Source organism: Amblyomma mixtum, chromosome 3, assembly GCF_055824585.1.
Source record: "Amblyomma mixtum isolate Tamu chromosome 3, ASM5582458v1, whole genome shotgun sequence".
Lineage (NCBI taxonomy): Eukaryota > Metazoa > Arthropoda > Arachnida > Ixodida > Ixodidae > Amblyomma > Amblyomma mixtum.
Window position 1 is genome coordinate 341,445,421 of NC_143014.1, and position 26,087 is coordinate 341,471,507.

At 46.9% G+C, this 26,087-nt stretch overlaps 1 protein-coding gene across 1 annotated transcript in view; it reads left to right on the top strand.

Annotated features, from left to right (window-relative positions):
• LOC149356147 (uncharacterized) overlaps positions 1–26,087 on the top strand; it is an 86,592-nt gene that overhangs the window by 35,455 nt on the left and 25,050 nt on the right. Inside the window, exons 2-4 of the mRNA XM_089577750.1 lie at positions 7,774–7,935; positions 11,940–12,028; positions 24,823–24,911. Coding sequence (XP_089433876.1) covers positions 7,833–7,935; positions 11,940–12,028; positions 24,823–24,911 — 281 coding nt within the window. The 5' untranslated portion in view covers positions 7,774–7,832. The remainder of the gene's footprint in view (positions 1–7,773; positions 7,936–11,939; positions 12,029–24,822; positions 24,912–26,087) is intronic.

Sequence of the window (26,087 nt, forward strand, 5' to 3'; positions counted from 1 at the left end):
CATTCTTAGCGTTTTCTTTACTATTTTTGTCGTTCGTGTCCTTCACTGAACTACCTAGTTGAGCCGTCGGCCTTCTTTTAAGGTTGCAATATTGATGGGTTAAAATAAATAGATGCTGGTAGTCGCACTCGGGTATATCGGCCAGGACTTTTGCTGCAACAGCGTTCGCCACTTCTTTTCTCCCAGCTAAACAGCAGTGTTACAGTTGAGGAGCTCTTGGTTTGCCTGACTTCAGGCAAACGAATCCCTTAGTTTAGGCCTGCAGTTCCTGGCTCGGGACGACCGTGTCGAACTCCCACCGTTACGAAGGAAACTGTACAGTAGATTTACATTTTTACATTCGAGATACGAGTACCTCGGTAACCGACCATCAGCCCGTTAAATACAGTTTGTATTCTCTAGATCTATGGCTGCGTAATAAAGTTCTGTGAGCGATGTCCAATCAGGTGGACAACTGTCGACACTTGGGGTAGTTCCCACGGCAGGATACGATGCTGATGCGCTTTCGTTGCTCGGTCGCTGGCAAGGCACAAAACTTAGTCATCAAACACCGTTGTGTCGAGTTCACCACTGCGGCAAGCCTTCTGTTCGGAGCCCCCGTGGGAGCGCAATTTCAATCCGTCTCTCAGAACGGGAATGAGAGGCCTCTTCCTCCTCCGCAGGATTCGGGAACAGGAAGTCTCTGCCGCCACTGCCTTTTAGTTAAAGGGCAACTCCGGCGATTTTTCAGCCATTTTAAATTAATGGTTGTTTTGTGTTCCTAAGAATCTCCTGTAATGTGTACGATACAAGGTTTTCAAAAGCAACCTTATAATAATTTTTAAACAACAAAAAACGCAAAACTCGAAACCGAAACCGCGAAACCAAAACCGGGGAGGTGTCCACGTGCGGTATTGACTGTGACGTCACTAGCGGGTTCGCCGCGCAGCGAAGTTCGGAGCCGCGCTGTCGACGTGACTGAAGCGCGGAGAACAGCTTTTCCGAGACCAGCGAGTCTTTAGAAGACGACTCATTCGACGATTTCGGACTGGACGAGTCGCCTTTCAGGTATGATCCACTGCCGCGCAAGCTAGCCGAGTCACATCACAGGCCGCGTCACCTGCAGCATGGAGACGGTCTGAACTCGGAAAAGTAAGTATTTGAGTCATTTCTCGTACATGTATTTGTGACACAGTCGTCAGAACAAAAATTAATGTGATGCTCCCGCTGATAGCTGTTCGTGTGCCGAGTACCGGCCGACCCAGCCTGATGAAAGAATCTGCTGCCGGAACGTTGCCGCGGTCCTTACAGGGGAATGCATCACCAACAGTCCTCTCTTTGCGAAGCTTTGTTGCGACGGCGGGCTTTTGGAAGTGAATTCACGCCAGCTACAGTCCTACAATCCAACATACTTTGAGCACGCTCACTGTGGTCCGCTTCCTCTTGACGGCCGCGCTTCGTTCAGCTGGCCGCTGCGATGGGCGGTTGTACTCAAATAACGTTGGCACAGAATCTGCCTTCAAGCGCCGGTTGAACGAAGCCTTGGCGAGTCCAAAGCGCGCTCTGAGGTACACGCTGTCCTCATAGCAACCTGGCGCGAAATGTTCCGAGTAGTGCACTGCACGGGCTCGGGCCAGCCCGAAAGCCCGGGCCCGGCCCGGCCCGCGGGCCGGGCCGGGCCGGGACATGATCTGTTTTGCCGGGCCTGGGCCGGGCCCGGGCCTGAAGTTGCGGGCCCGGGCCGGGCTCGGGCTTAAAGCTGCGGGCCCCAGCAGCGCTTGGGTCCGTACAGAAACGGCTGGCGTCCGACTTTTCATTCACTTTTGCGGAGTGAAGTGCACAAATGCGGCATTGAAGCAGCGACACGGATGAGCTTTGAGTTATAGCACGCGCTGAGAAAAAAACTAAGCTTTATTTATTGACTTATTTATTTCCTTATTTCCTCGCCGCTTTGGCTTAGTGGTCAAGGCGCTTGATTACTGAGCCGGTGAACCAGGGTTTGCTCCTAGCCTCGGCGGCCGCATTTCTGTTGAGGTGGCACGCATGAAAGCCTTGTACTTTGTAGTATCATTGCTCGTTGAAGAAACCCAGGTGGTCGAAATGATCCGGAGCCCTCTGATTCGCTGTCTCGCACAGCCTGACTTCCCTTGGGCCCTTAGGCTCCAAAAACATAGGTTTTATTTTATAGCTATATTTTTCTCATGTGAGAAAATTCACAAAGTGCCTTTTCTTTTTGATCTGCTGACCGGAACGTCTCGTAAATGAAATAGCCACAAAAGCTCGCGAGAGCTTGTAAATCTCACTGATTCGAAATGACAGAAAGCTTGGCTGAGCCGTCTGCAAACCGAGTCGATCAGCGTCATTTACAGTGCAATGTGCAAGTAATTTTAGACGCGCGCCGTACACGTTGAACGATGCAAGCGAATACGCTGACTCTTCTTGGTGACCGAGGACCAGCGGTCAGACACTGCTTTCGCGTGTTCTAAACCGCAAAGCCGAGACGCTACTGTGGTGTTGTCTGGAGTGGAGTAACGCCGCACACGTGGCTAATTTTCCGCAAGTGCATGGAAAGCTAAGCATGGCAGCGCATGGATAGTTACGGAGCACGCCCTCGCTTCCTACGCTCCGGGGTGTAGTCCCCCAGTTTCAGTTAATAGTGAGTTTCTAAAACAAGCTATAATGTCAATATTCGTTATTTAAGATATATTTCGAACACAGCTGCCAACTTACAACGCTGAAAGTTAAGAAAAAACCAGTTTTCTTCATTACGACAAATTTACTACCTACAAGCAGCTGCAATGGATGGCGCCAGCTGCTCTAGTGGAAATTGAACTTACCGCGGGAAGATCATGGGGGAGAACAACGCTTAAGGCGGCCGCACTATTTGGCGGAATGACACAGCTTGAAGAACGGCAGCCCTGGCCTAGGTGTGAATGTGGAACAACTTCGCCAGAGGATCCATCTCGCGGTACCCGAACCTCGTCTTCAGCGTCACTCACCGACAAAACCATCCAGCTTGGTCATATTGAAGCCGGCGAGCTGAAATAACGGCGAATATGTGATGGGTACTTTCTGGTGACTATTACTTTCTTATACCTTGGTTTCGCGTAGTACCTGCTTCTGGGATGTGGTATTTTAGCTGCATGAATCTTGAGGCACGTGTTCTGTGTTAGTGAGGTTACCTGCAGCACCTGTGTCATTTGTCGTGCTCACAAACTGTGCTACAATGAGTGCAGTCAAGCTAAAAGAGTCCCTTGCTTCAGGAGAGCTCAAACTCGTTTCCAAAGAAGCCAAGAAGAGCGATGTACGGAAACGATTTCTCCAAGTTGTTGACGCCAGCAGTCTGTCACCAGTGGGGCATGTCCAATGCAAAGAATGCAAACATTTTTTCGCATACGATGGTGGGAAGACTGGGACGTCGCACTTGATCCGCCATAAATGCAAGCCTAAGGGCTGTTCGGCCATCACCAGTTTTTTTAGCGAAAAGAAGCCAGATATACCGGCGAGTATCAAAGAAAGTCTAACGAAAGCGTGTGTTGGGTGGTGCGCAAAGGATCTGAGGCCTTTCGATATTGTATGCGATGATGGTTTCTTGAAAGTCGCCGATGAGCTAATCAGCATTGGTACGCGGTATGGAAGTATATCCGCCAAGCACGTGCTCCCACACCCTACGACTGTGTCACGCAAAGTTTCTGAAGTGGCTGCTACAGTTCGAGAGGAGATAATCCCTGAGATTCAATCAGCAATGAAAGAAGGTCGGTGTTCTATGACCGTTGATATGTGGACCGACGACTACAGGAAGGTGGCCTACATTACTGCGACTGTTCACTTCATCAGCGATAAATGGGAATTGAAGAACTTAGTACTGTTCACCAGCGATTTCCCCCCAGAGAAGAAAACTGGCGATAACATCCGCAAAGAAATTGTGCGCAGGTGTGCGAGGTTGGGAATCGACGAAGGCATGCTAAGTAATGTGGTATTCGTTACTGATCAAGGGGCGAACATCATTAATTCACTGCAACCCTACGTGAGGTTGAACTGCAGTGCCCATGTGCTAAATACTATTCTCCGGAACACTTTTGATGAAGATTTTCTCACCAAAGAGCTTCCCGACTTGCGTGAACATCTGCTGAAAGTAAAGGCTGTTGTGAAATTCCTTAAACAAAGCGGGCTTGCTAGCCGGCTGCCCCACGGAGTGTGCCAGGAAATAAGCACTAGATGGAACTCGAAACTTGCGATGATAAAGTCGGTTTCGATACAGTACGAAGCCATTGAGCAACTTTTGGAAGAGAGAGGCGACCAACTGATGGAGGACATGAGCAATGCAGCGCTGAAAGAAATCATTGAGTTCTTGGAACCGTTCAAGGAGGCCAGCGACAAACTGGAGCGGGAAAAAGTAGTGACTTTGCCTCTGGTACTCATGTACTTCACGAAAGTAAAAAGACATCTCTCGGCAACTTCGACAGACAGCTCCGCAATCTCCAAACTGAAATCTAGAGCATTGGAATTTCTTGACGCTAAGATGCAAGTGGATGAACTTCATAAATGTGCGACGTTCCTGTGGCCTCCCTTTCGCCAGCTGCGCATGATCAGTGAAACCGAGCTACGGAGCACTTATGACACAGTCCGTAAAATGTTGCTTGAGCTGCGTCCATCTTTCCCTGCGGAGGAAACAAGCGACAGTGAACTTGGCAGTGAGAATCCATCCAAACGCAGCAGGCTTTGCGATGAATTCATGGACTGGCGTGATGCCACTGAACCACAAGTAGCTGGTGATGAAGTACAAAAATATCTTCACACCGCTTATTCATGTGAAAGCACCGAAGACTTGCTGCAGTGGTGGAAAAGTCAGCAGAGCCAACTACCTCGCCTTTCCCTATTTGCACGAAAAGTGCTGTCCGTTCCAGCAAGAGCGCAAGTAGCGAAAGAAACTTCAGTGCCGCCGGCTTCATAATTCAGGAGCGAAGAACGTGCTTGAAGCCGGCAACGGTTGACAACTTGCTCTTTCTGCACAAGAATATGTAGTCAGTCTGCTTTGTTAATCTAGTTTTGTTTACGCGAAATGTGAAGCTTTCATTACTTTTATTTCTGTTTCATTTGTGTACGCAGGATCAACATAAAGTTTATAGCTTTCATTTATATTTAATTGTAAAAGCTATCCAATTGTTCAAAGCGAGGATTTGATGGTCATATGATTGTTAGCCACATATGTTATAGCATTTTAAAATTCACATTTATTTTATTTATAGTTGTTGTGGGATAATAACATAATTTAAACACTTCTTTTTCGGAAACTTGACAGCATAAAGGATAAGGATGTGATAATTGTATCCTTGATTGTGTCAAGTGGTTTGGTATAAGTATGCACATATGCGCTTTTATTAAAAATTATTGAAACGAGTCGATGAGTTAAGGTATGTTTTATTCTATTCCAAACGCGACAGCCCTCCACCTGTGCTTGTTTGCAAAGGAGGTCAGCGCTCATGTGGATTCTAAAGCTGTCTGCGTAACACATGACCTTTGTTCTTGCTGATGCAAAGACATATATAATAACCACATCTATCCCTCCTCTCTTCTTCAGCCTGGTTGTCATGACAAGTGTTTTGCCCTGTAAGTTATCACGTGGTTCGCGCGTTATTTTCTGCTCCATCAGTAAGAGTAAAATTCAACCGGCCTTAATTGGCCATTGATCGTTCGTCATCCCAAAACATACCTATACACTACTAGAAGTGCATTCGGGAAGAACATATTAGTTTAGGACGCTTATAGTCTTAAAACACACACCGTGAAATACTCAAGCCTTTTAGCTTTTCGTTTCAACTAAAAGGCGATCAGTTCCACCTGAGTTCCACCTGTGAGATCGCGCTCACAATAAAAATGTCATCCCACTGCTTGCGAGGACGCTCTAATATTTATACTTCGCGGGCGGCAAAATATCACTGATTAAAATCATGAGGGACTGCAAAGTAGTCTATTACGCTCGTATGCTGCCCTTTTTATTTACCTCTGGGGACTTCCGAGTTTATTTTTGCCCACCTACACGAGATCACTGTCCAAAATACGGGCCTGGCGACAACGACTTTTAATCACTTCCTTCTGGGTTAAATAGCACCAACTTTCTGCAAGCCAAACTGCGGTTTCAGAACCTTTGTCGGCAAGTTCCTTATCGGTGTAGTAGCAGTCTACTTGCTCAGTGAGCAGTATACCTCAAGCGTTACTGTGACGGGCCGGGCCCGGGCTGGGCTTCACTCCGGGATTCACGGGCCGGGCCGGGCTCACTACAGCGATAATTTAGCGGGCCCGGGCCGGGCCTGGGCTTGAAGCCGCGGGCCTGGGCCGGGCTCGGGCTTCACGTCTCGGGCCCGGGCCGGGCTCGGGCCTCAGATTGAGGCCCGTGCAGTGCTCTAGTTCCGAGCACAAGCGGGAATGATTCATCGACCAGTTGACACGGCGGACAGCTTTCAGCCACTTGTCGTAAAGGTTCTTATCGCTAGGAAACCTGTGGTAGATCACGCCGGTTATCACAGATGAAGAATTTGTGCTGCCCACAGCACATGAGAAGTTGCCGTGACCCATCACTCTGGCGTACACATCACATCGGGCACGTTGAGATGGCGCGAAATTGCACAGGTGGTCGAAATAATTCCGGAGACCTGCACTACAGCACCTCTTTCTTCCTTTCTTCTTTCACTCCTCCCTTACGTCGCAGTTCGGGTGTCCGTTACTGCGTGATTTACTTTCCTCAAAATCAATTTTCAGTTTTCCCCTACACTGCTAACGCCAGCGCGCGCCCGACCAGCTTTAAACGCCACCACGCCAGTGACGTCACAGTACAGGGTTGCCTGTAAAAGTTGCTCAATCAATAGGTGCCGCTCGCGTCGAGGAGCGCTTGTCTTCAAAATTCGCTTGCGGAAAAACTACGCCGCTTTCAGGTGCGAAATTTTACATGAGATATCAGACTACCATAAAGAATACAGACTTAAAATTTCATTTCGATCGATGAACATCCAAAAATCGCCGGAGTTGCCCTTTAACACCGCCAAGTTGAGCTTCCAGCAGCATCCCGCTCCGTCCAGCGAACCAAGAGCAGACGCGGCCACTTGACGCCGACAGTCCTCGCCGCCTCTTTGCTGTTGTTTTTTGGTGACTCATCCACCTTCACTCCGGTCCGCTGGGAATTTTTGCCTGGTCCGAGTTCGCAGATCTTAACAACATGCATGGTTCCCTTGGCTGATTTTGCTTTTCTCACAGAATGATAGCGCGCTGGATGTTCCTGACCTCTTTTGAGGTTTCAAAATTGTTGTCGTGTTCAGGCGCTTTCTCTTTATCGTACTGTGTAGCGCATTATTCCATTGCCATTGGCTGATGTTACAATAAGGCTGGTCGTCCGTGTCACAGCGGCATATATGAACTAGGTATGGTTCTTCTCATTGGGAGTTGATTTACGCGTCGATATTGCGAACCAACAGTTTCAGTCAAATAAAACTGTGTTTTTATTTTCTTCTCTTTCAACTGACTCTCGCTGTCTTATCCAGACGATATGAAGGAATTCAAGACGTTCCAAAAATGTGTGCTTTAGCGCCATGTGCAAAGCTCGGGCCGCACTTGTTGAAAATGTGTCTTATGTAAAATATATGCATCTCGTCAAGGCACAGTAAAAACTATCAGGCTAACGACTTTCTCGATGAAGTGTAATAAAGTGAAATGTCGGGGATAAAGCGGCCACAGTTCTCAAGATCGTCACAACCAGTTAACCTGCACCTGTTAACATTCATGTGCTTGTACTCTATGCAGGTCGGGATGGAAAGTGCTACGGACCTGCCCAGAGACACGGGCCCTGACCAAGACCAGTTATGAATGATGAGATGGGCTGCAACCTGGTCAGGTTCATGAACAACAAGGTCACCGACATGACCAGCTCACCGGACACTGGTCACCCTAGTCAAGACGACCTCTGTAAGCACGGCTTGGAGCTTTCTGCATGACTTCTTCGGTCTTAGCTAAGTCTTTCCTTACGCTCCCTTAAATCCCACAAGATTAGCAGCACAAATCTAATCTATTATTAGTTTTTTATTATCCTGTTATGTCAGTGTCAAGTAGTAAAGCCTTTGTAAAAAATTACAACCGTTTTCTCTTACGGTACGACAACTGATCGCCGCTACAGATGAGTGCACGCATGACTAGCATTGCCACTGCGTCTGTACTGTCATTAAAGGACCTGTGGTAATCGCAGTAGGGGTTTGAGTGGTTTGGCGGGTTCGCTGTGAGGGAGTACTCTTTCAGCACAATCAGGATTAGAGCACTGGAACTATGACGTGAAACGGGTGAACTGAGCTGATACTGTTAGCGCCGTAATATGCAGCCCACATGGTTTGCTTCTGGGCCATGCAGAGTGGCAAGATCTTTAGAACATGAAAGAAACCCTCGTTCTCGCCCCTCCGAAGGTTCGTAGTTCCAAGGGTGACAGGCTGCCGGCGTGTGAGGCAAGAGCTAGCAAGTGGCGCTTCGATTTTAGCGGCCGATTGCGAACCTTATTGAACTCCACAGTCGAATTGTATGCCTTATGCGGGAGGGAGGGAAGGATAATTGCTGTTGGTTAGGTCATTAGCCATATATTCACAACAATTACCGTTTGTGATAATTGTCGCTTGCCGAAGCTTTGCCCCACAAGTGTTCAATTCTTCGATACAGCTTGTTTTAATAACAGAACAGTATTAGGAAAGAAATGCCTCGTCTCCTCTTTTATTGGTAGTGTTAAAATTTTTAAAATCCTATTAACCAAGTACCTTTAACAAATATTTTTCTGATCTTGATACTCAGGCATTCGCGAACGTAGAGAGCGTATGCTTGAATCGACAGCATTGAAACAAAGTTTGCGAATGTTTCCTGTGTCACGGACTGCCCGCATCGCAGTCATGCAGTCATCGCAGTCATGCTCGCATGCAGTACCAAAGGGAGAAGTATTACGCAATAAAAATGCAATCCATATAGAAAATCATTATATTACTGACGGCACGTGAAATCTAAATAGGTACAAATAACGGCAACACTAGAAAAAGCATCTTTGCATGTATTTCTATTGTTTGTTTGTATCCGATGCGGACCGCATCCGAAGCGGTCAACGTAAGTACGACATGCCATGGCAGATTTTCTACTTTCGAATTCAACAGCGCAAAATCTTTCTTTCCTCACACGTCGTTTATTTACATTGAGCGTTTTTTTATAGGCCGAAGCAAATTTGGCGTGCGCACAGGGAAGCAGCGTCAGCGACGACAGAGCGCGATAAAGGTTTTCAGTGCCTGTGAGAAGCATGTGAAATGACCATTCTTTGAAACACAGCCAACGAAGCTTCGGAGCCACACGTCACCGGGAGCCGACCACCTAGGCTCATGGACTCACTAAACGGCATTGGCAGGGGTACTGTGCGCTCCCGTGTTGGCGGCTTCTCGGGTCAGTGGGGTCTGCTGTTCGTCGTGTCTTCTGGTCGGGGTGAGGAACGGGGCTAGGGCCAACGGTGAGGTCGGCTCTAGTCTTGCGGGCTGGCGCACCACCGGGCAGCGCAGACCAGGAATACCCGGCTGACAACCATGGTAGACGTAGGACACCGGAGCTCCAGGGCCAGGATGATGCGTATATCCCTCATCTCACACCAAATATCAAGTGACGGCAAGCCGATGAATAGAGAACGACGTGACGGGTAGTGATGGCATGATTTAATGGCTTCGGGCCAAATGCGAGCGCTCCTTTTCGCGTCACTGCCCACTTAGTCTTCTTTTAGTCCGTGACAATTTTTTACTCTGAGCTTCCCCTGCATCGAACGATGCCCAGCCCATGTCTCTTTTCACTGCCTCGTTTGCGGTTTCGCCATGGGTAGAGAGTGTTAACGACAAATTTAAGAACGATCCTTAACTTACACGGTTTCCTTCCCTCAAAGGAGGCGTCCTCTACGTTTCTTTAACTCAAGGGAGCGTTGAAGGGAGTCATCGAATTTTCAAGCCATCCTTAGCAGCTCCTTCGGTAAGGAGGCTCCCAGAGCCACGAGGAGCCGCTTGTGCGCGTCTGTGGTTGATCATCATCATCATCATCATCATCAACCTGACTACGCCCACTGCAGGGCAAAGCCCTCACCCATGTCTCTCCAATTAACCCTGTCCTTTGCCAACTTCGGCCAACGTATCCCGGCAAACTTCTTAATCTCATCCGCCCACCTGATTTTCTGCCACCCCCTGCTACTCTTGCCTTCTCTTGGAACCCACTCCGTTACCAACGCTTATCTTGCCTTCGTGTTACATGCCCTGCCCAAGCCCATTTCTTCCTCGTGATTTTCACTAGGATGTCATTAACCCGCGTTTGTTCCCTCATCCACTCTGCCCGCTTCCGGTCTTTTAGCGTTACAACTATCACTTTTTTTTCCATAGCTATCTGGGTTGTCCTCAACTTATGCTCAACCCTTTTCGCTATCGTCCATGTTTCTGCCCTATAGGTGGGGTCGAGAATGTGAGATCTATATTATAAATATAATCGTCAAAATTCAAAAAGTAAAAACGTCGGTACTAATCTATAACTTTATATTTGTTTTGAGGTACGTGCGCCTATATGCTCTGGTTTTGCATTTCACGTATATTGTTTAAATTCTCTCGATGGCTTGGCAGTAAAACGGTCTGGCAGCGTCCCAATGTTTTCAATGTAGCGGCAGCAGGGATTGCTCGCTGTGCGATTGTAAAATCGGCGTCGCCGCAGCCGTCGGAGGCGCCTTATGTTGCACAAGCGCAGAGCGGGTTGTTGTGCAGTGAAGCTTGCAAAGTGGTCAAGAAGAGAGGTAAGGGAGCATGAAGGTAGCGTAGTGGCTACCTCAAGAAAACGTTCCAAGGGAGGCCTCACGAAAAACTCCTTAGTAAGGCGTGTTTAAAGATTGACCGAAGGAAGGCGATCCGCTGTTAAGGCCTCCTCGCTTAGATATGGAGTGTTCGAAAATTTGGCCCTTAATCTTCTAGTAGCACTGATTTATTTTAGTACCGACTGAACTTCGGAACTTAGTTACAAACCGCATTCCCTAAAGTTAGCCGGAGCACCATTATTATGTTCAGAATGCGTCTCGGCAATTCATATTGTTGTAGCCCGCGTAATTATGTCCATGTTTCAATGTCGCGGCCTCTCGCCGCCCTTTCACCCTAACACTCTGCTCATGCAATTCCTTGCATATTGTCTTTCAGAACAGCAGCGGTGACTTTAGTGGTCTGAACATCCGCCTCGCATGCGCGAGGTGCGGGGTTCGATCCCCAGTGCCGCCGGTTGCCCATCGGTGTTACAGTGGGTACAAGCTTTCCCCTGGTCTGGTGCTCGGCTTATTTAGGGTGAAAAGCGCGGGAAATGGGTCTTGGACCCCACCTTGAGTAGCATAAAATATCGTGCACGGCGCTCTTTGGCCACACATGCCTTTACTCCATAAAAAACCATCATCATCATCATATTGTCTTTCATTTACGCATACCCCGTATTCTGTCTAGCTGGGTAAGCAGCTCATCAGACGAATCTTTTAAAATCATCACACCTGACCTAATTGCGTTAAACGTGAAAACTAGTGTCTCCTTCGACCACACGCCTCTTACGCGCAGCGCTCTCCCGTGTCGCCCTGTGTTTTTATTGCTAATAGCCCGCTCTCCATTAGTGCACGACACATGGAGCAGTTTTACACTGCAGTATATTATAGGCTGCCCAGGGCGGACCATATCTTTCGAAGAAGTTAAGTACTGTTTCAGCTGATGTTCTACCTGTTCCGGCGTTACTGGCTCCCTCTGTTTGGGCGTCGGTGTCTCTCTGGCTGTGGGCTGTTTGCTGAGAATGGGTACTAAAAGCATTTGCGCTTAATAAATCCGCAGTTCTCCACAGGGCGTCTCCTGTAGGCCGCGTGCTCAGGATCGGGACAATGAAAGCTTCATATTGACCGTTCCTCTTTGCAGGCGGCACGAACGACGCCAGCCCCGCAGTCCGCCAACAGGGTGGCACATCGCGCGCCTCCAGTCCCATCGCTGCGAAGTCGACGCACATGGTGAGAGGAAAAATATAAGCCACGCCCCGTGAACGCAACCCAGTCATAGAGAGAAACGGAAGGCACAAGAGTGAGAATAGCGTTGGATTATAAGTCAAGTGGCTGATGTTTCAACGAAAGCACGAATCGCCGGACCGAGCCATGGGAGCTCCTGTTTGCTTCCAATATACTATGAGGTGGTAGAAGCCATGTCTTCCCGTTAAGTCGATAGGTTCTGGTCGGTGTCAAGCGTTCATACTCGTCGGTCATGCTAGCGATATTACTGCTAAAAACTAGAACTGCAGAGCTTTTGTCACTATGAGCAGTAATAAGTATCACTCAATCTAAACGCCACAAGGTTACAAGCGTGCTGATAAACAATTGCAATGAAGACTCACAACTTACATTTGCAAATTCTTCAAAATTTAGTGAGAAAAAAAAACACGGAATTGTGCCCTTGTATTGAGGGGGCAATCAAGCACTGAATATTTCATGTTTTTGTGTTCTCCAGGACAATTACCGCTTTGCAGTTCATGAACAGTCCCTTCCACAGGAATGGCTTTTAGCGAATCAATCAGTTCGTGTTAGCGGCGAACGCAAGAAACGGGCTAACCTACAATAATTGTCTGCTCCTTAGGTTTTTCACGGGACGCTCTTTATTATTTCGGCAACTCTCGTCTTCGAAGATGATGTCCTGTGCATTTTTTGTGCTCGTACTTGCCCTTAATGTTATGACAATTACGTGGGCACGTTCAATCAGCTCCTGCGACAGTTGCGTACAAACTACATCTTCAACCTCATGGAGCTAATGTGAAATTGCTACCAAATACCTAAGTAAAAAGCAGTAACCTAGAACCGCGTGCTTATTTTGTCACTTTCGTTGTCGGAAAGTAACATCGGCAACCCTGATACAAGGGAAAGCAAATGACGCTTGTTTAATTGTGGCTTCTCTGTGTGTCTGTGTGGGACTGTTTCTGTCAGGCAATGCACTTTGTACAGGATTCAATGCACACCACTGCAGATCTATACGAGGGATGCACCTCTGAATCAGCGAGCAACACTCGCCGTCGACACGCGTAGTCGGTTACGTGCCGCCATAGTGGTTCGCGAAGTGCGCTTTGCTGGGAAGCGTGCGCTCTCGACGTACTTTCTATGGAATAAAGCACTTGGAATACAGTCACCGCGCTGGCTCGTCGACACTTCCTCGCGGCCCACACCAGACAAACGTGCACCAACTGGCTCGGTTTTAGTCTTGCTGTCCCATCATTTGCGCTTGCTAAGCCTGAACCTCGTGGGAACAGTTTCGTTAGCGACAAATCAGCGACAAGGGGCAGGCTGGGCCACGTGCATGTCGTCTGATTTTATTTGTTGCAAAAACCGAAGTCATTGGTGACAGGCTGCTTGTTGCGTCTCGCTCATTTGGGCAAACGTATGCAGTTCGCACCTTACTAAGCAACGAAGTAGTACGCGATAGTGGTGCGGAAGGAATTAGCTTGTTCTTCTATCAAGCTAAGGGTCAAGAATTCTGTGCTGAAGGTATATTTAAAGAGCGCAAATGTCTATGCGAGTTAATTCTGAAGGATGAGTAGTTTTTAGATGTGTGATTTTGAGCACCCTTTAACAAATATTCAACCCCTCTATCATCAGGGGATTAATTAGTTCTATGTGATTTCACACGTTATATATCTTGAAGCAACACGTAAGCATTGCACAGTCAGGTAAATGTACTACGAAAACCAATTATTTTTCCCACGTTGCCAGCTACTCAAGCAGCACATGCTTATTTGTCAAAGAAAACATACACTCGCCAATGAAGAAAATAAAAGGAATGAACGTTTCGGCGCCCGTACGGGTGCCTTTATCACAAAGAAGCGAAGGACGGGAAGGGAGCTATATATGGGCGATATTTCGAAGCGTGCGCAGGTATATCTCTGGGAGATTGCCACGGGTCCGGTTAATAGTGTTTGGCGAGGACTGAATGTACAATGATTCTATGATAAGGCGTTTTGGTAATGATTTTACCTTTGCAAGCACACGTGCTGCGTCCCAGTCGATGGTATCGCTAGTTTCCTGATGATGTTGCGCTAAAGCGTTTGAGTTAGATCTTCCTTTGGCGACGTCACTTTGGTGCTGTTGGAGCCTTGTCTTGAATTTTCCTGTTTCTCCGATATAGGAAGCGTCACAATCATGACAGGGGATCTTGTAGACCACACCTGGACGGATATTGAGGTCAAGAGGGTCCTTGACTCGCAAGAGTCGTTGCCGAAGTTTGCACGAAGGAACGTGGGCCACATGAACGTCATACTCTGAAAAGATGCGATCAAGGTTCTCACTCACGCCGTGGGCATACGGAATCGGCGCTTGTATGTTTTCTTTGACAAATCAGTATGAATTTTCCTCGCCACACGGGATTCTGTCGAACACTAGACTTCAAGCAGCACATGTAATTGTCCCAATAGTGCAAACGGATGCTTTCATTCTGGGCCTTTGTTGGACCAGCCTTTGCCAATGCGATTCCTATACTGGGCCGATTACCTGTGTGTCTTGGGTAGAGGCGGTGGCGGAGACCCACAGCTCCCTCAACAGAAAACCTTCTGAAGACATCAATGTGTCACTAATAGAAACGGCTAGTTTGAAGGAGTTATCTAACGACTGGCTGCATCGATGCACCCGAAGCTCATCCAACATTAGAAATAGAAGTTGTTGACGACTACAAAATTCTTGGAGTGTACTTCTCTTCTAGCTTAGGCTGGGATACTCATATCAATTATCTAAGTAGAAAAATGTCTTCAGTTACAGGAGCTGTAGCACACTGCCGCAGTATACTGCCTTTGAAAGCGAAACTTCAAATATATCAAGCGTTATTTAATTCTCATCTAAATTATTGTACTTTAGTATGGGGCACAACAACAAAGAGAAATTTAAACAGGCTTCTAGTAATACAAAAGCGAATAATTCGTCATATTGCGAATATGGAGCCAATGGCCACTACAACGAGTACCTTTAGGTCATTTGAAATACTTCGTATTGAGGATATTTATGAATTCCGACTATTGAAAACATTTTACTTTTCCTCCCTTACTACAATAAATCAACTAATGTCATTAGCATCACTGCAGCGCCGCGACGCTAACGTACCCACAAGAAACAAAGATTTGTGGGAAATCCCACGGTTCCGAACCTTTTATAAGTATCAAGCGTTATCACACAACCTCCCAATTATACTAAACAAAAATACTCACACTTTAGGTTTGAATAGAAGAGGTTTGAGATCTCGTTTTTTGTAATTGCTCTCCCCTGGTAATACTTTGTATTGTTATACTGTGTTTTGTTGCACATTATGTTCTTTTTTTTCCTTTTTTTTCTTTTTTTTCTTGTTCTGTTCTTGTGCTTTGTTTCATGTAAATCAATTGTACAATATTTCTTGCCACGTTTCTTTAAATGTGTTTTTTGTGTGTTTTGTTTGATTTCTGACTTGTGTTATTTGCATGGTATAATTTCAGTGCTCCGAATGTTGTACAAAACTTGAATTCACTATTGCAAATTAGAGGTAAAATGTCTGTTTTAATTATAATTTGTTTTCACTGTAACTGCTATGTAAACGGTCTTCTTGGCCTTAGTCAAGCTGCGTGAGCAGCTTTTAGCCAAGGAGACCCTCCAGGCACTTTCTGGAAAAATAAATAATGAATTAATGAATTTACGTCACTTTGGGTAGATGCGTGGTGAAACACAGCACATGCTACAAACTAAAATCTTTGAAATGTTCAAGGAGGAAGATGACAACCTGCGTGGACAGCGACACTAAAGAAAACAAAACTCGCCTCCCATTGCAGTTCAGAGATTACTAATATGGTATGTTTACTGATTCGTTAGCGTTAGGACGGCCATGCAAAGGAAACCCCGGCTTCCGTCTGTCGGTATAAAGCCTTCGAGAAAGCAGAAAAACTTACCATATTTATGGGCTCGAGTGGATTCAAACCCGAGGCGGCGCAAATAGATTACTTTCGCCTGCCGCTGCTTTACACCTTTCGGCCGTGGCCACACCCTTTCTCCAATACATAAAAAATAGCGCAACAGAACACAGGGACAAGCAAGAACACACACGAGCGCTATTTTGTATGTCATGTGCCACCAACAAGCCCAAACTGCCCCCTTAGTTTCTCCAAGAGTATTAAACATACAATTTCTGACGCTGTACTTTAAAAATCGTCGTCGTCATGAACTTTCTTCCATGCGCCATGCAGTCCAAACGCAAGAAAATTCAGGCACTTGTACGTTGCAGCCGAAGTACGAAAGTATGGCCTGTATTGAGCAGGGATTTTTGAGCAGAATGGTCTGATCTTCCCGCTGCAGCTAATATCCGATGCCATTATGGCTTAGCGAGGGTTTCTGATTTATGATGTATATTGTGGTAATCTTGTTCCTTTAATTAATCCCCAATACAAAAAGTAAAAGTAACTTTCAAAAGGTTGTGCATTAAGGATCCAGATAATCGCATTACCAACGGTCGATGTCGACCACCAAATTGAATTTTTCAACACCGTAGTCCAAGACCTTGCCTAACAAGCAGGTATTGTGTGCGTTCTTGATCTTAACACAAAAGGCCAAAGATTACTGACGGGCGACGAACAGAGAGCGTTCGTTTAAAAAACCCTCTGCTCGAAACGTTGTCAAGCACCTTGAGGCCTCCCCTCGCTTGTTCAGTTTGTGTTGTCACGAAGTTTCTGTATTCGTCGTCCTTTTGAGCTAGACACATTAGCATGAGTGTAAATTACGAACGAGCCCAATAGCTAACACTATGTATTGCATGTGCCTTCTTTTTGTAGCACAACTTAAATATCTGATGTGCATGTTTTGCTCAATATCCTGCTATTGCGTGCGCCTCTCATAAGCCACCTTGAAGCTGCGTGGCAGGCTTTTCTGTCCTCTTTTGCTGCAGTGCAGTCGCAAGATTAAAACCCTGCCACACTCGCTGCCCTAGTCTGCTAAACAGTAATTAAGCCATCTTCCAAAGCAGTGGGCAAACTAGGAAAACGTCTGTTGTGGTTTATGACGTCTGCGTGTGCGCTGCGCATTGTGGACTATCGCTTCCCTAGCCCCACCTCCCGGGTCCCGTTTTCCTGACCCAGGTTCGGATGGGAAAAAAGAGCAACGCCCCAAAACACTAAACCCGTACGTTTTCTTGTTGGTATCTTCGAGTGTAGACGTCTGGTCAGTTTAGTGGCGACAGGGATTGGATTATCAGACAACATCACTTAGCAAACGGAATGGCCAACTACGCAGGCCCACCGCAGTTTGACAACGCCACCGACAAACGGCCAGCGTACCAAGTTCGTCTGAAGGCGTCCTTCAAGAGCCGTGGCATTACGGACGAGAAGAAAGGGATGCTGCTTGTCCCAGCGCTGAGCACCAACGCGGTTGGCTTGCGCTGGACAAGGCGCGCTAGTTACGGCGAACAAACTTTCGTAGGGTGATAGCCCAGTGAAGCCAGGTTCCAGATGAGCCAGTAAAACAATTTACTTGTGGCCGTTCGTTCGATTCTAGATGGATGTAATTTCTGAGGCAGTCTTCACGGGATCTTTCGAGATGTATAGTATGCGGGCTGCAGGATTCCGGCAGCCTTTGGCGAAGGCGGGCCTGATCAGAAGTGATGCCAAGGAAATGGCGATAGCAATAGAGTTGGCAGATGAGCATGAAAGTAGGATAGGCGAGGTCAGCACGGACGAATATTAGTATGTGGCTACATGGAAATGCTCAACAAAGGGGTACCGAACGGCGTGCTTCAGGTTTAAGTCCAAGAGAACAGCGCACAAACATGCTGTTTCCGCTAAGCTCTGTGCAGTATTCTTAGGAAAGGTGCGCATGTGTGAGGGCTTGATTTCTTCAAACAGTTAGCCTATTGCGCCAAGGTCATAGCACCAGGGCATCAGTGCACCGGCCTTCAAGAACGGCAGCACCTGCGACACCGATGCACATGGCCTATTCGTGCTTGGAGCTGCTGAAGACTGTGTAGGGTCCTTTGGAACAGTTAAGCTCCTCGTGCGCACGTTTGATTCGGGCAGAATTCCGGCAGCCATGCAGGTGGACACCCGGCCGCTAGTACCTATATTCCTGTAGCCGGCCTAGAAGTAATGTTAGTTGGGCGGTTCTTTCGCGTTTTTTCCTTGAACGCCGCCCGGAGGCTGATGTGGACTGTTCCTAGCCCAGAGTGTAAGACCGTTGCACATGACGTGCTTCTCCGTCAAGAGCCGATATCTTCCGCAAAACAGACGACTCTTGAAAGTAAAGTGGTAAAAGTACGAGCTACCTTGGTCAGGGCCCTAAGTGGCTGTGGTGTATCCTTTATTAAGCCGGGTTGTAGTGGTACAGGGAAGTTTTTAGACTTTATTGGTACCTCTTTAGTGCAGCGTTTGAGCAGACCGAGTATGCAGTTAGCAGACGCTATCAGCAATGCTAATATCATGATGCTATGTGAGGTAAAAGTCAAAGGGCAGTCAAGGTACTTTTGATGTAGTCGTAGTTTGATAGTGTTGTTGGCAATAAAATAAAAAAATTTGGAAATTTAACGCCTCATATCGACCCATCGACCTTGAGGGACACTCTAATGGAGGGCTGCGGACTAATTTAGACCCCATGGTGTTCTGTAATGTGCGCTGACATCGCAGAGCAGATGGTCGCCTTCTGTGTTTCGCCTCCATCGGAACGCAGCCACTGCGGCCGTGATCAAACCCGGGTCTTCCGGCTCAGAAGCTGAGCGGCCAAAGCACTGAACCACCACAGCGAATTATTGTTGTTGCAGTGCGAGGTAGACTACGAGTAAAATAGACGGGCTTTGTTTCAGAGACCTTTAGCGTCACTAGCTGGGAAGAACACCATCAACTTACTACATCCTGGTCTCACCGGAGTGACAACCCGTGACATAGGTATTCTTGAACGTATAATTCAACTCAAGATGTTGCACTGCCATGTAGATTATTCGTATTGTTCGGAAAAAGCAGGAGATCGAGCAAGATACCTTGGGATACGCCATACAAGGTATTATCCAAACAAGGGTTAGGGTTAATAAAGAAGCTGTGCCGTTTTCGATGCTAGAGGGCGCCTTTAATCCACGCGGAAATACTTCAATTTTAATTAATTGTTCTATGTATACTGTACGGGTAACCGAATAACAAGCATTGTGTAGGCAGTCGCTAGTTCCCAAGCACAATCTGCGGCGGCTTCGAAGCAAAGCAGGTTAGACCTAGCAACGCCTAGAAAGCGGTGCCCGGGCGGCACGTCGCTACAAGAAGCGTGTAAATAGCGTGCAATGTGTTCCCTTTTCTAGGTTACACGTCACCTTACCTATTGCTATTTTTATATATTGAATAATTAACACATCAAGCTATTTCGCAATCCCCATCGAATTGGATATATCGGGGTTCGACATTATTGTCGACACAATAAGCCACGTAGAGCCCGCCTGATACAACAGCAGCATTGAATTCAAGCACCGTCAGAAACCTTCCTGATGGTGGTTATTGTGCTAAGCACCATCGTAGTGGTTTACTGCAGTGGAGATAATGGCAGACAGATTATGGATAGATGGTGGCAGATGGTGAAATGCGACATGATGGGCAGGTGGAGGAATAGTGGAATAGTGAACATAGGGTGGACAGAATTATGAAGTAGTGCCGTGTAGTATACACTCGATTGGGCGGTATGGATAGCACATGAAATAATTGCGGTAGGTTATTCAGAGATTCAGAATGGTGGTTAATGCCCAAATTTTTCTTAATGCCTAAGCAGACTACAGTTTCTATCTATATGCTACTGCTAAAGGTGAACACAAATGATGGAAAGCAAACGGCTTTTTTTGGCGATAAAAGTCTTCATTAACTCTAGCAATCAATAAAATCCCCTTTTATCAACTCATTCAACTTCAAGATATGCCTATGGTTGCCTTGCTCTCGTTTTTACGTTCCCCACTCATACTGTAAACAGTCAGATTGCTCCTAATCTCAAATACTTTGATTTGTCTCCATTCTCTTTTTTGATAATCTGTGCATCTTTGCATAGCCCATCAGTATTTGAGGTCTTTTTTGTTTCTTCTTTTATACATTTATGTTTTTCCATTCTATAGCTTTGTTTTATGTTCCAAAAAATCTTCCACCAGTTACTATTTTGTAACTTACTCATTGCCGTAAATTGTACTGATCAGTTTCAATTTTTCCTGTATTTATTTCAGCTCCTCTGCCACACTTGTGTACATATACTCACATGTTTCTGACAGAATGTCCCCCAGTGAGTTTTACTTCGCGACCTCCTACTGTAGCAACTTCTTTATGCACTTCTGATTGATTGTATTTCGTTTTAAAAAACATTCACACCATCAAATAAGTGCGCGTGATATGACGAGCATACTAGCCCGTAGCTCTGATACACAAAGGAGGAGTCCGAAATGGCTCACTTGGACGGAAATCCAGCCAAACTGACATACACACTGACTAGGGGCTTAATGTCCATTTGGACGTTAAACCCCCATAAACCAAACCAAACCGATATCCCCCGAAACGCTGTACGACAGAAGGTTTCACCACAGTTTCTGTCCGAATGTCGGGAAAACTGGCGCCACATGCAGGTCGGCCAGTGGTGAGTATATATAGACGAACGACAGGTATAGGATTGTTAAGTGGCGGTTCTCGACTTACTGCGTGCTTCATACGGCCGCTTGATGACTTCATCCTATTTTTTCTTGCCATCGCTGCAATTTGGCTACCATTTCCGAGTACGTACGCGCGCGCGCGCGTACCTTCTTTAACTTCATCTTCTTATCTCTCTTTTTTCGCAGTACAAATTCATGTGTTCCAGCAATAAAGATTTCAGTTGCCATTAGTAGCGCGTGTCTCGTCCTTCTTTCTCGCTATTCGTCTGTTTGTGCTCTAACCATGCAAAAGCTTTATTCATTGGAAATACAATTCACTCTCCTCCAAATGCTGCCAAACTAACCTGCACATTAAGTACGAGCGCATAAGGAAGCGAGGGTTCAAGCCACAGCTCTATTGGCATCCGTTCACAAGGCCGGAAGCCATTGGCGCATTCCCTGCTGCCAAGCTGAAATTAAAAAGTGTTGCAGGTGCTTGCAAGCTGCCGCAATCCTGACGTCTCCAGGCACATCTGCTACAGAGTGAATCTGTTGTTCTGCGAAGAATGTGGAAGACCCAGACAATGCCTATATCTGCTCTACATTCCATTGTCAGTTATTGCTATGCATGAATAGTTCAGGTCCTCCCACTATAAAAATTGACAGAAAAATCTTCCAATGAGTAATGCAGTGCTCTACAACTGCGCATATGTGTCCACAGTTGGATCACAGGGGTGAGAGAGTATCGAGATATAGAACACTGCATTACACAGTGCAGAATTCTGTGCTAATTTTATTGTGGAATCATAAGAACTATTCATGTATAGCATCAACTGACAAAGCAATGTATAGCAGATGTATGCATTGTCGAAGTTTTTCTTCCACATTCTTTGCAGAACATAAGACACCCTGCAGCGGACATGCCAGACGACGTTAAGGATTGCAGCAGCTTGCCAGAACCTGCAGTACTTTTTAATTATTGCATGGCTCTAGGGATTGCGCCAGAAGCCCCCAGCGTTCTTTTAAAAGGCCTGCAATTCTTAGTTCGCAAAACAATCTCTAAGTGTTGTCAATTGAGATAGTGTTTGAGCGGACTCCATCTTCGGATGCTACCCAAACAGTCTTCAAGCATAGCTCTCATGCTACATTAGTCCGGTGTACGTCCAAGCAGGGCTGAGCGAAACGCGTTGGCTTTCATCCACGGCTGACAAGGGTATACTTCTGGTGTATTTCATTTCCTTGGGCTCTCTGGAAAACAAAAAGGGGAAGAGAGTATATACGTCCCGGGTTGCCGCCCCTCCATTGCTACACTACCCTACTGGACCCGTTTTTGCGGCAGTGGATAGGTTTAGTTCTGCATATTGAGCGTGATAACACAATCTCCATTGACATATTCTCTGAACGCCTGGCGGGGGCAGGGGGAGGGGCGCTTTGACTATTTTTTAAATTCGCACTGCTTTCCATTAATCACATCGACGATGTATTGGCGCTGTTGCTAGTTGCTCAACACCGCCAATGAACGGTGTCAGTGAGCATGGGAGCAAAGCATGCAGCAGCATGGCTCACAAGAATCTTCGGTTCGCCCCTTAGGTTATGCTGACGTTGGAATTGTGTCGGTATCTCCTCTAAACTTCCGAAGAAATCAAGGCCACCATCGTTCATGGCACCACCAGCGGGTTTTGTTCATGTGATTCCATCGGTGTTTTCTCCGACTAATGGCCGTCCTGCAATGTGCTGTTCATCTCTAGGAGCAAGTCATCGCTAGCTAGTTTTGTCACCACGTAATCGGGGCTCAAGGCTTCTTATAAGACATTTAGAAACTATGTATAGGGATATTTTCTTTGCTGGTTTTTCTGCTTCGTCACTGTGGACCGCCTGGTGTTTCGCGAAGACTTCTTTTGTTTTCTGGAGGAATAGTTTGGTTACATCGGACCAGCCTGTCTTGAAAGGTTGATTATTTGAAGAAACAGGGGGAGCCGTAAAATGTGTTTGCGGCTACGGTGCTAACCACCCACCATGGAGCCCAATCAGGGGACGGGGCAGGAATATGCATGCAAGCGCTGCCCACGCCGGCAGCACACTCTAACTATAACCCAATATGGCGCAACACAGTGTAGTTAGCGAAAGTTAGCCCTAGCCGCCAGGAAAAAAGAAAAAGACAAGAAGGGAGACAGGAGAGTTGTGTGTAAGAAGATAGGAGAGTGAAAGCAAGGGGAAGAGAGGAAAAGGCAATTGCCGATATCCCCTCGTCGGGTCAGCCCGTAGGTGTCGTCTACGGGAAGTGGGAGCCAAAGTGGTGCCTCCACCGACGGGCCTTAAAGGTCTAAGCGCTCATCATCGGCTCAACAACCAGGACCCCCTTTTCCTCGAACCCGGCGCTGCCATGTACGGCTAAGCGTGGGTGCTCAGGTCCGTGGTGGCACTCTGCTCACCAACATCCCCGTGCGGGAATGCCCCTGTGGATGCTGTGAAAACCGCGGTGTCGGAACTCGACATCATCAGCATCTTGCAGATGCCCCAGCGGCGTCTGTAAGCAGCATGGCTCAGAAGCATATTTTGTTCGCCCCATAGGTTATGCTGATGTTCTCATTCTGCTCGTATCAGCTTACGAATAATTTAGGATGACCACCTATAGCTGCATTGCCAGCGTGTTTTGTCCCGGCGATACCGTCAGTATTTTTTCTACGTCTACCTGCTGGCCTGCACTATGTGTCCTTAGAGCACGATGCTCCTTCGCGAGGAACGACAGCGCGTCAAGAAATGCATTTAAATAACCTCCGCAACACTTTCGCCTTCAGTCATCATTGGAGAAGCGCACGCAGCGCTATTGCTCTCAGGCATCTTTTGATCAACCTACAGGTTTGTAACAGTTCTTCACTATATGCTAAAAAGTACAGCAATCCTTGCCTAGTCGTGCTACCGTTCTCACAGTTTTCAGTTCACTTAAGAGTGAATGTGCTGAAATCATCTTGTTTGTTCTTTCTGGCGATATTGAATGAAATCCTGGCCACTCCCCACGAACCTACATTCTATTTCCCAAGAACCAACCCGACATTACCTGCTATTGCCGAAATTCTTGGAACCATTAGTACCAAACAAGAGATCTTGGGAAAGGTGAGGCTGAAAAATAGTCCGACAGTTTTAATATTTTTAAACTGCGCAACAAAAATCGAGACGAAGCTCAGGAATATGTAAAAACACATTGAAGACTTTAAAGAAAACTTTCGCGCAATGCACATTCTTGAAGAAATCATTGCAGCTGTTCAAGACAGAGTACATTTTTAACGCACCATCAAGTCATTGTTCAATTTCATCTAGGCGACGTACAATCATTATACAAACGAAATAAATTCATTTTTTGCGGAATTCGCCATGAAACCTTATCATGGCAAGAGACAGAAAAAAAAAGATGCTTATTGTGCTTCCTTGCTATCTTGTCCGGGAGTTCACACCTGGCCTTGTTGGGCGTGCCCATCGCATTGGTAGTTTCTTCGCCGTCTGAGTGCCATCCCGTGATTGTGAAATTCTTGTTCAAAAATAAACAAGCTTTTAGGCCTGGTCACGTCGAGGCCTGAAGCCCAAAATAGTGTTCGCAAGTCTTGATTACGGCTTCTTCGTGCGGCCAGAGTGACCTGCCACCGCATACAGAACCCAAATTCAGTCCTTCAATGCTACAGCCAACCAGGCGATGATTCCAGCTAAATGGGCTTCCCCCTCGGCCCGATGAGCAGGCTACACACACGAGTCAGTGAGGCCGCTTATGTGCAAGGCTGCTGGAAGCGCCACGTAATTGCCAATGCCAACAGCAGTTTTTACTTTCGAGGTCGGTGCCTAAAGTGTAAAATATAATGTAAACGACAGTTTCATAATATTTTCGGCCACGTAGCAGTTACCAGGAGCTCGGTACACGGAAGCCCTCGATGAAATAAAGCTCGGACGGCTGAGAGTACAACTCAGCAAGCCGTTCACACAACCAGCACACCACGTGCAACAGACAGCCTGTGTGGTGGGCCTGCTGATCGCCTTGGGGGTGTCACTCGGGTGGAGTTTTTTCTTTAAAGTTATCAGTGTTTCCAAAAAGAATCTCAAAAGGAAACACATCACATTTTTAATCTTATATGAGGGCACCTTAAGCAACGATCGAAGGCGTACAACTCCTAATGGAACTGAATTATTCTTGTTTTTCATGTTGCAGGTAATAAGCCTCGCAGGGAACGCACCGAAGAAGCTTTTCGCAGGCTTCGTGCGGCGCCCACCGTCTGCGACTCCGCTCAGGGTGCACAGGTGCGGAGCCCCGTCCCTCCAAGTGAGGCCACGTGTTGCCATCTGACATGATGTGTTGTTAGGCCTTGACAGTGTTCGAGTTGTACCAGGGATCGTAATGGACCGAAATGCTGTCATTAATTCGCTGGCATGCAGAGCAGATCGAAGCACGCACGCGCCTTCCCCTGAGGTGTTTGGCTCATGTGAACTCTTTCGTTGCAGCACAAGCTACGCATCACACTGCAAAGACACTTCGCAGCACGCAAAAGCACGCACGTCTTTTATCATATCTTTGTCAATGTCTCTAATTTCTCCTTTAAGAGGCATCAATTTTTTTTTCTGCTAAATTATGATTTCTGTTCTAGGTTCTTTCTTCGGATATGCATTTTCGATTTATGGGTTAATGAGGTTCGACGTCCCCAAAGCGACTCGGGCTATGAGGGATTCAGTAGTGGAGGAACGAGACATCTTCGACGGACGTCCGTCTGGCTGGGTTTTTGAAACGAAATTTGAGCAATGCTGACAGCAACCACTAATTTATTTTCAACTCAACATTTCGGCACCAACTCGGTCCCTTCTCCAGGGGTGACTGAAAAAAGACGTTAAAGTCATCCTAGAATTCGTCACGGACAACTCTAGCATCTTTTTACCAACACCGAAGTAAAAGCGTGTTTAATAGAAATGCGAACAGCGTAGCGCCTAGGCTCCGCTCTGTTCGCGTTTCTTTCCATCGTGATAGTACGCGGAGGGAAGCGTTGTGAATAACACAAGCTGTCGAGTTAGTTGGTGTTGGATCATATTCTCAGCAGCGCAAGCACATTCAAGGAAGGAAGAGGTGGATAAGAAAGAGCGTTGAACTAATAACTTTATTTGAGTAGGCTGCGGCCAGTACATATGTAGCCTCAAAGCAACGCCCAATAGGGGGAAAAAACAAGACACGTTTGAATTTTTGTGCCGACACGTCTCTTGTTTTTCTGCCTTCTGGGAGTTGCCTTGAGGATATATATGTACTGACCGCAGCCTACCCAAATAAAGTTGTTAGTTCAGTGTTCTTTCCTATCGACCTCTTCCTTACTTGAAAATGCTCGCGCTGCTGAGAATATGATGCCTGTGTGAGCCGGTTGTGCCATGACTTAACGTGGTGCCTCTTGAACGGATGAGGCCCCACGGTCAAGACTCTCACCTGTTCGAAAGCGG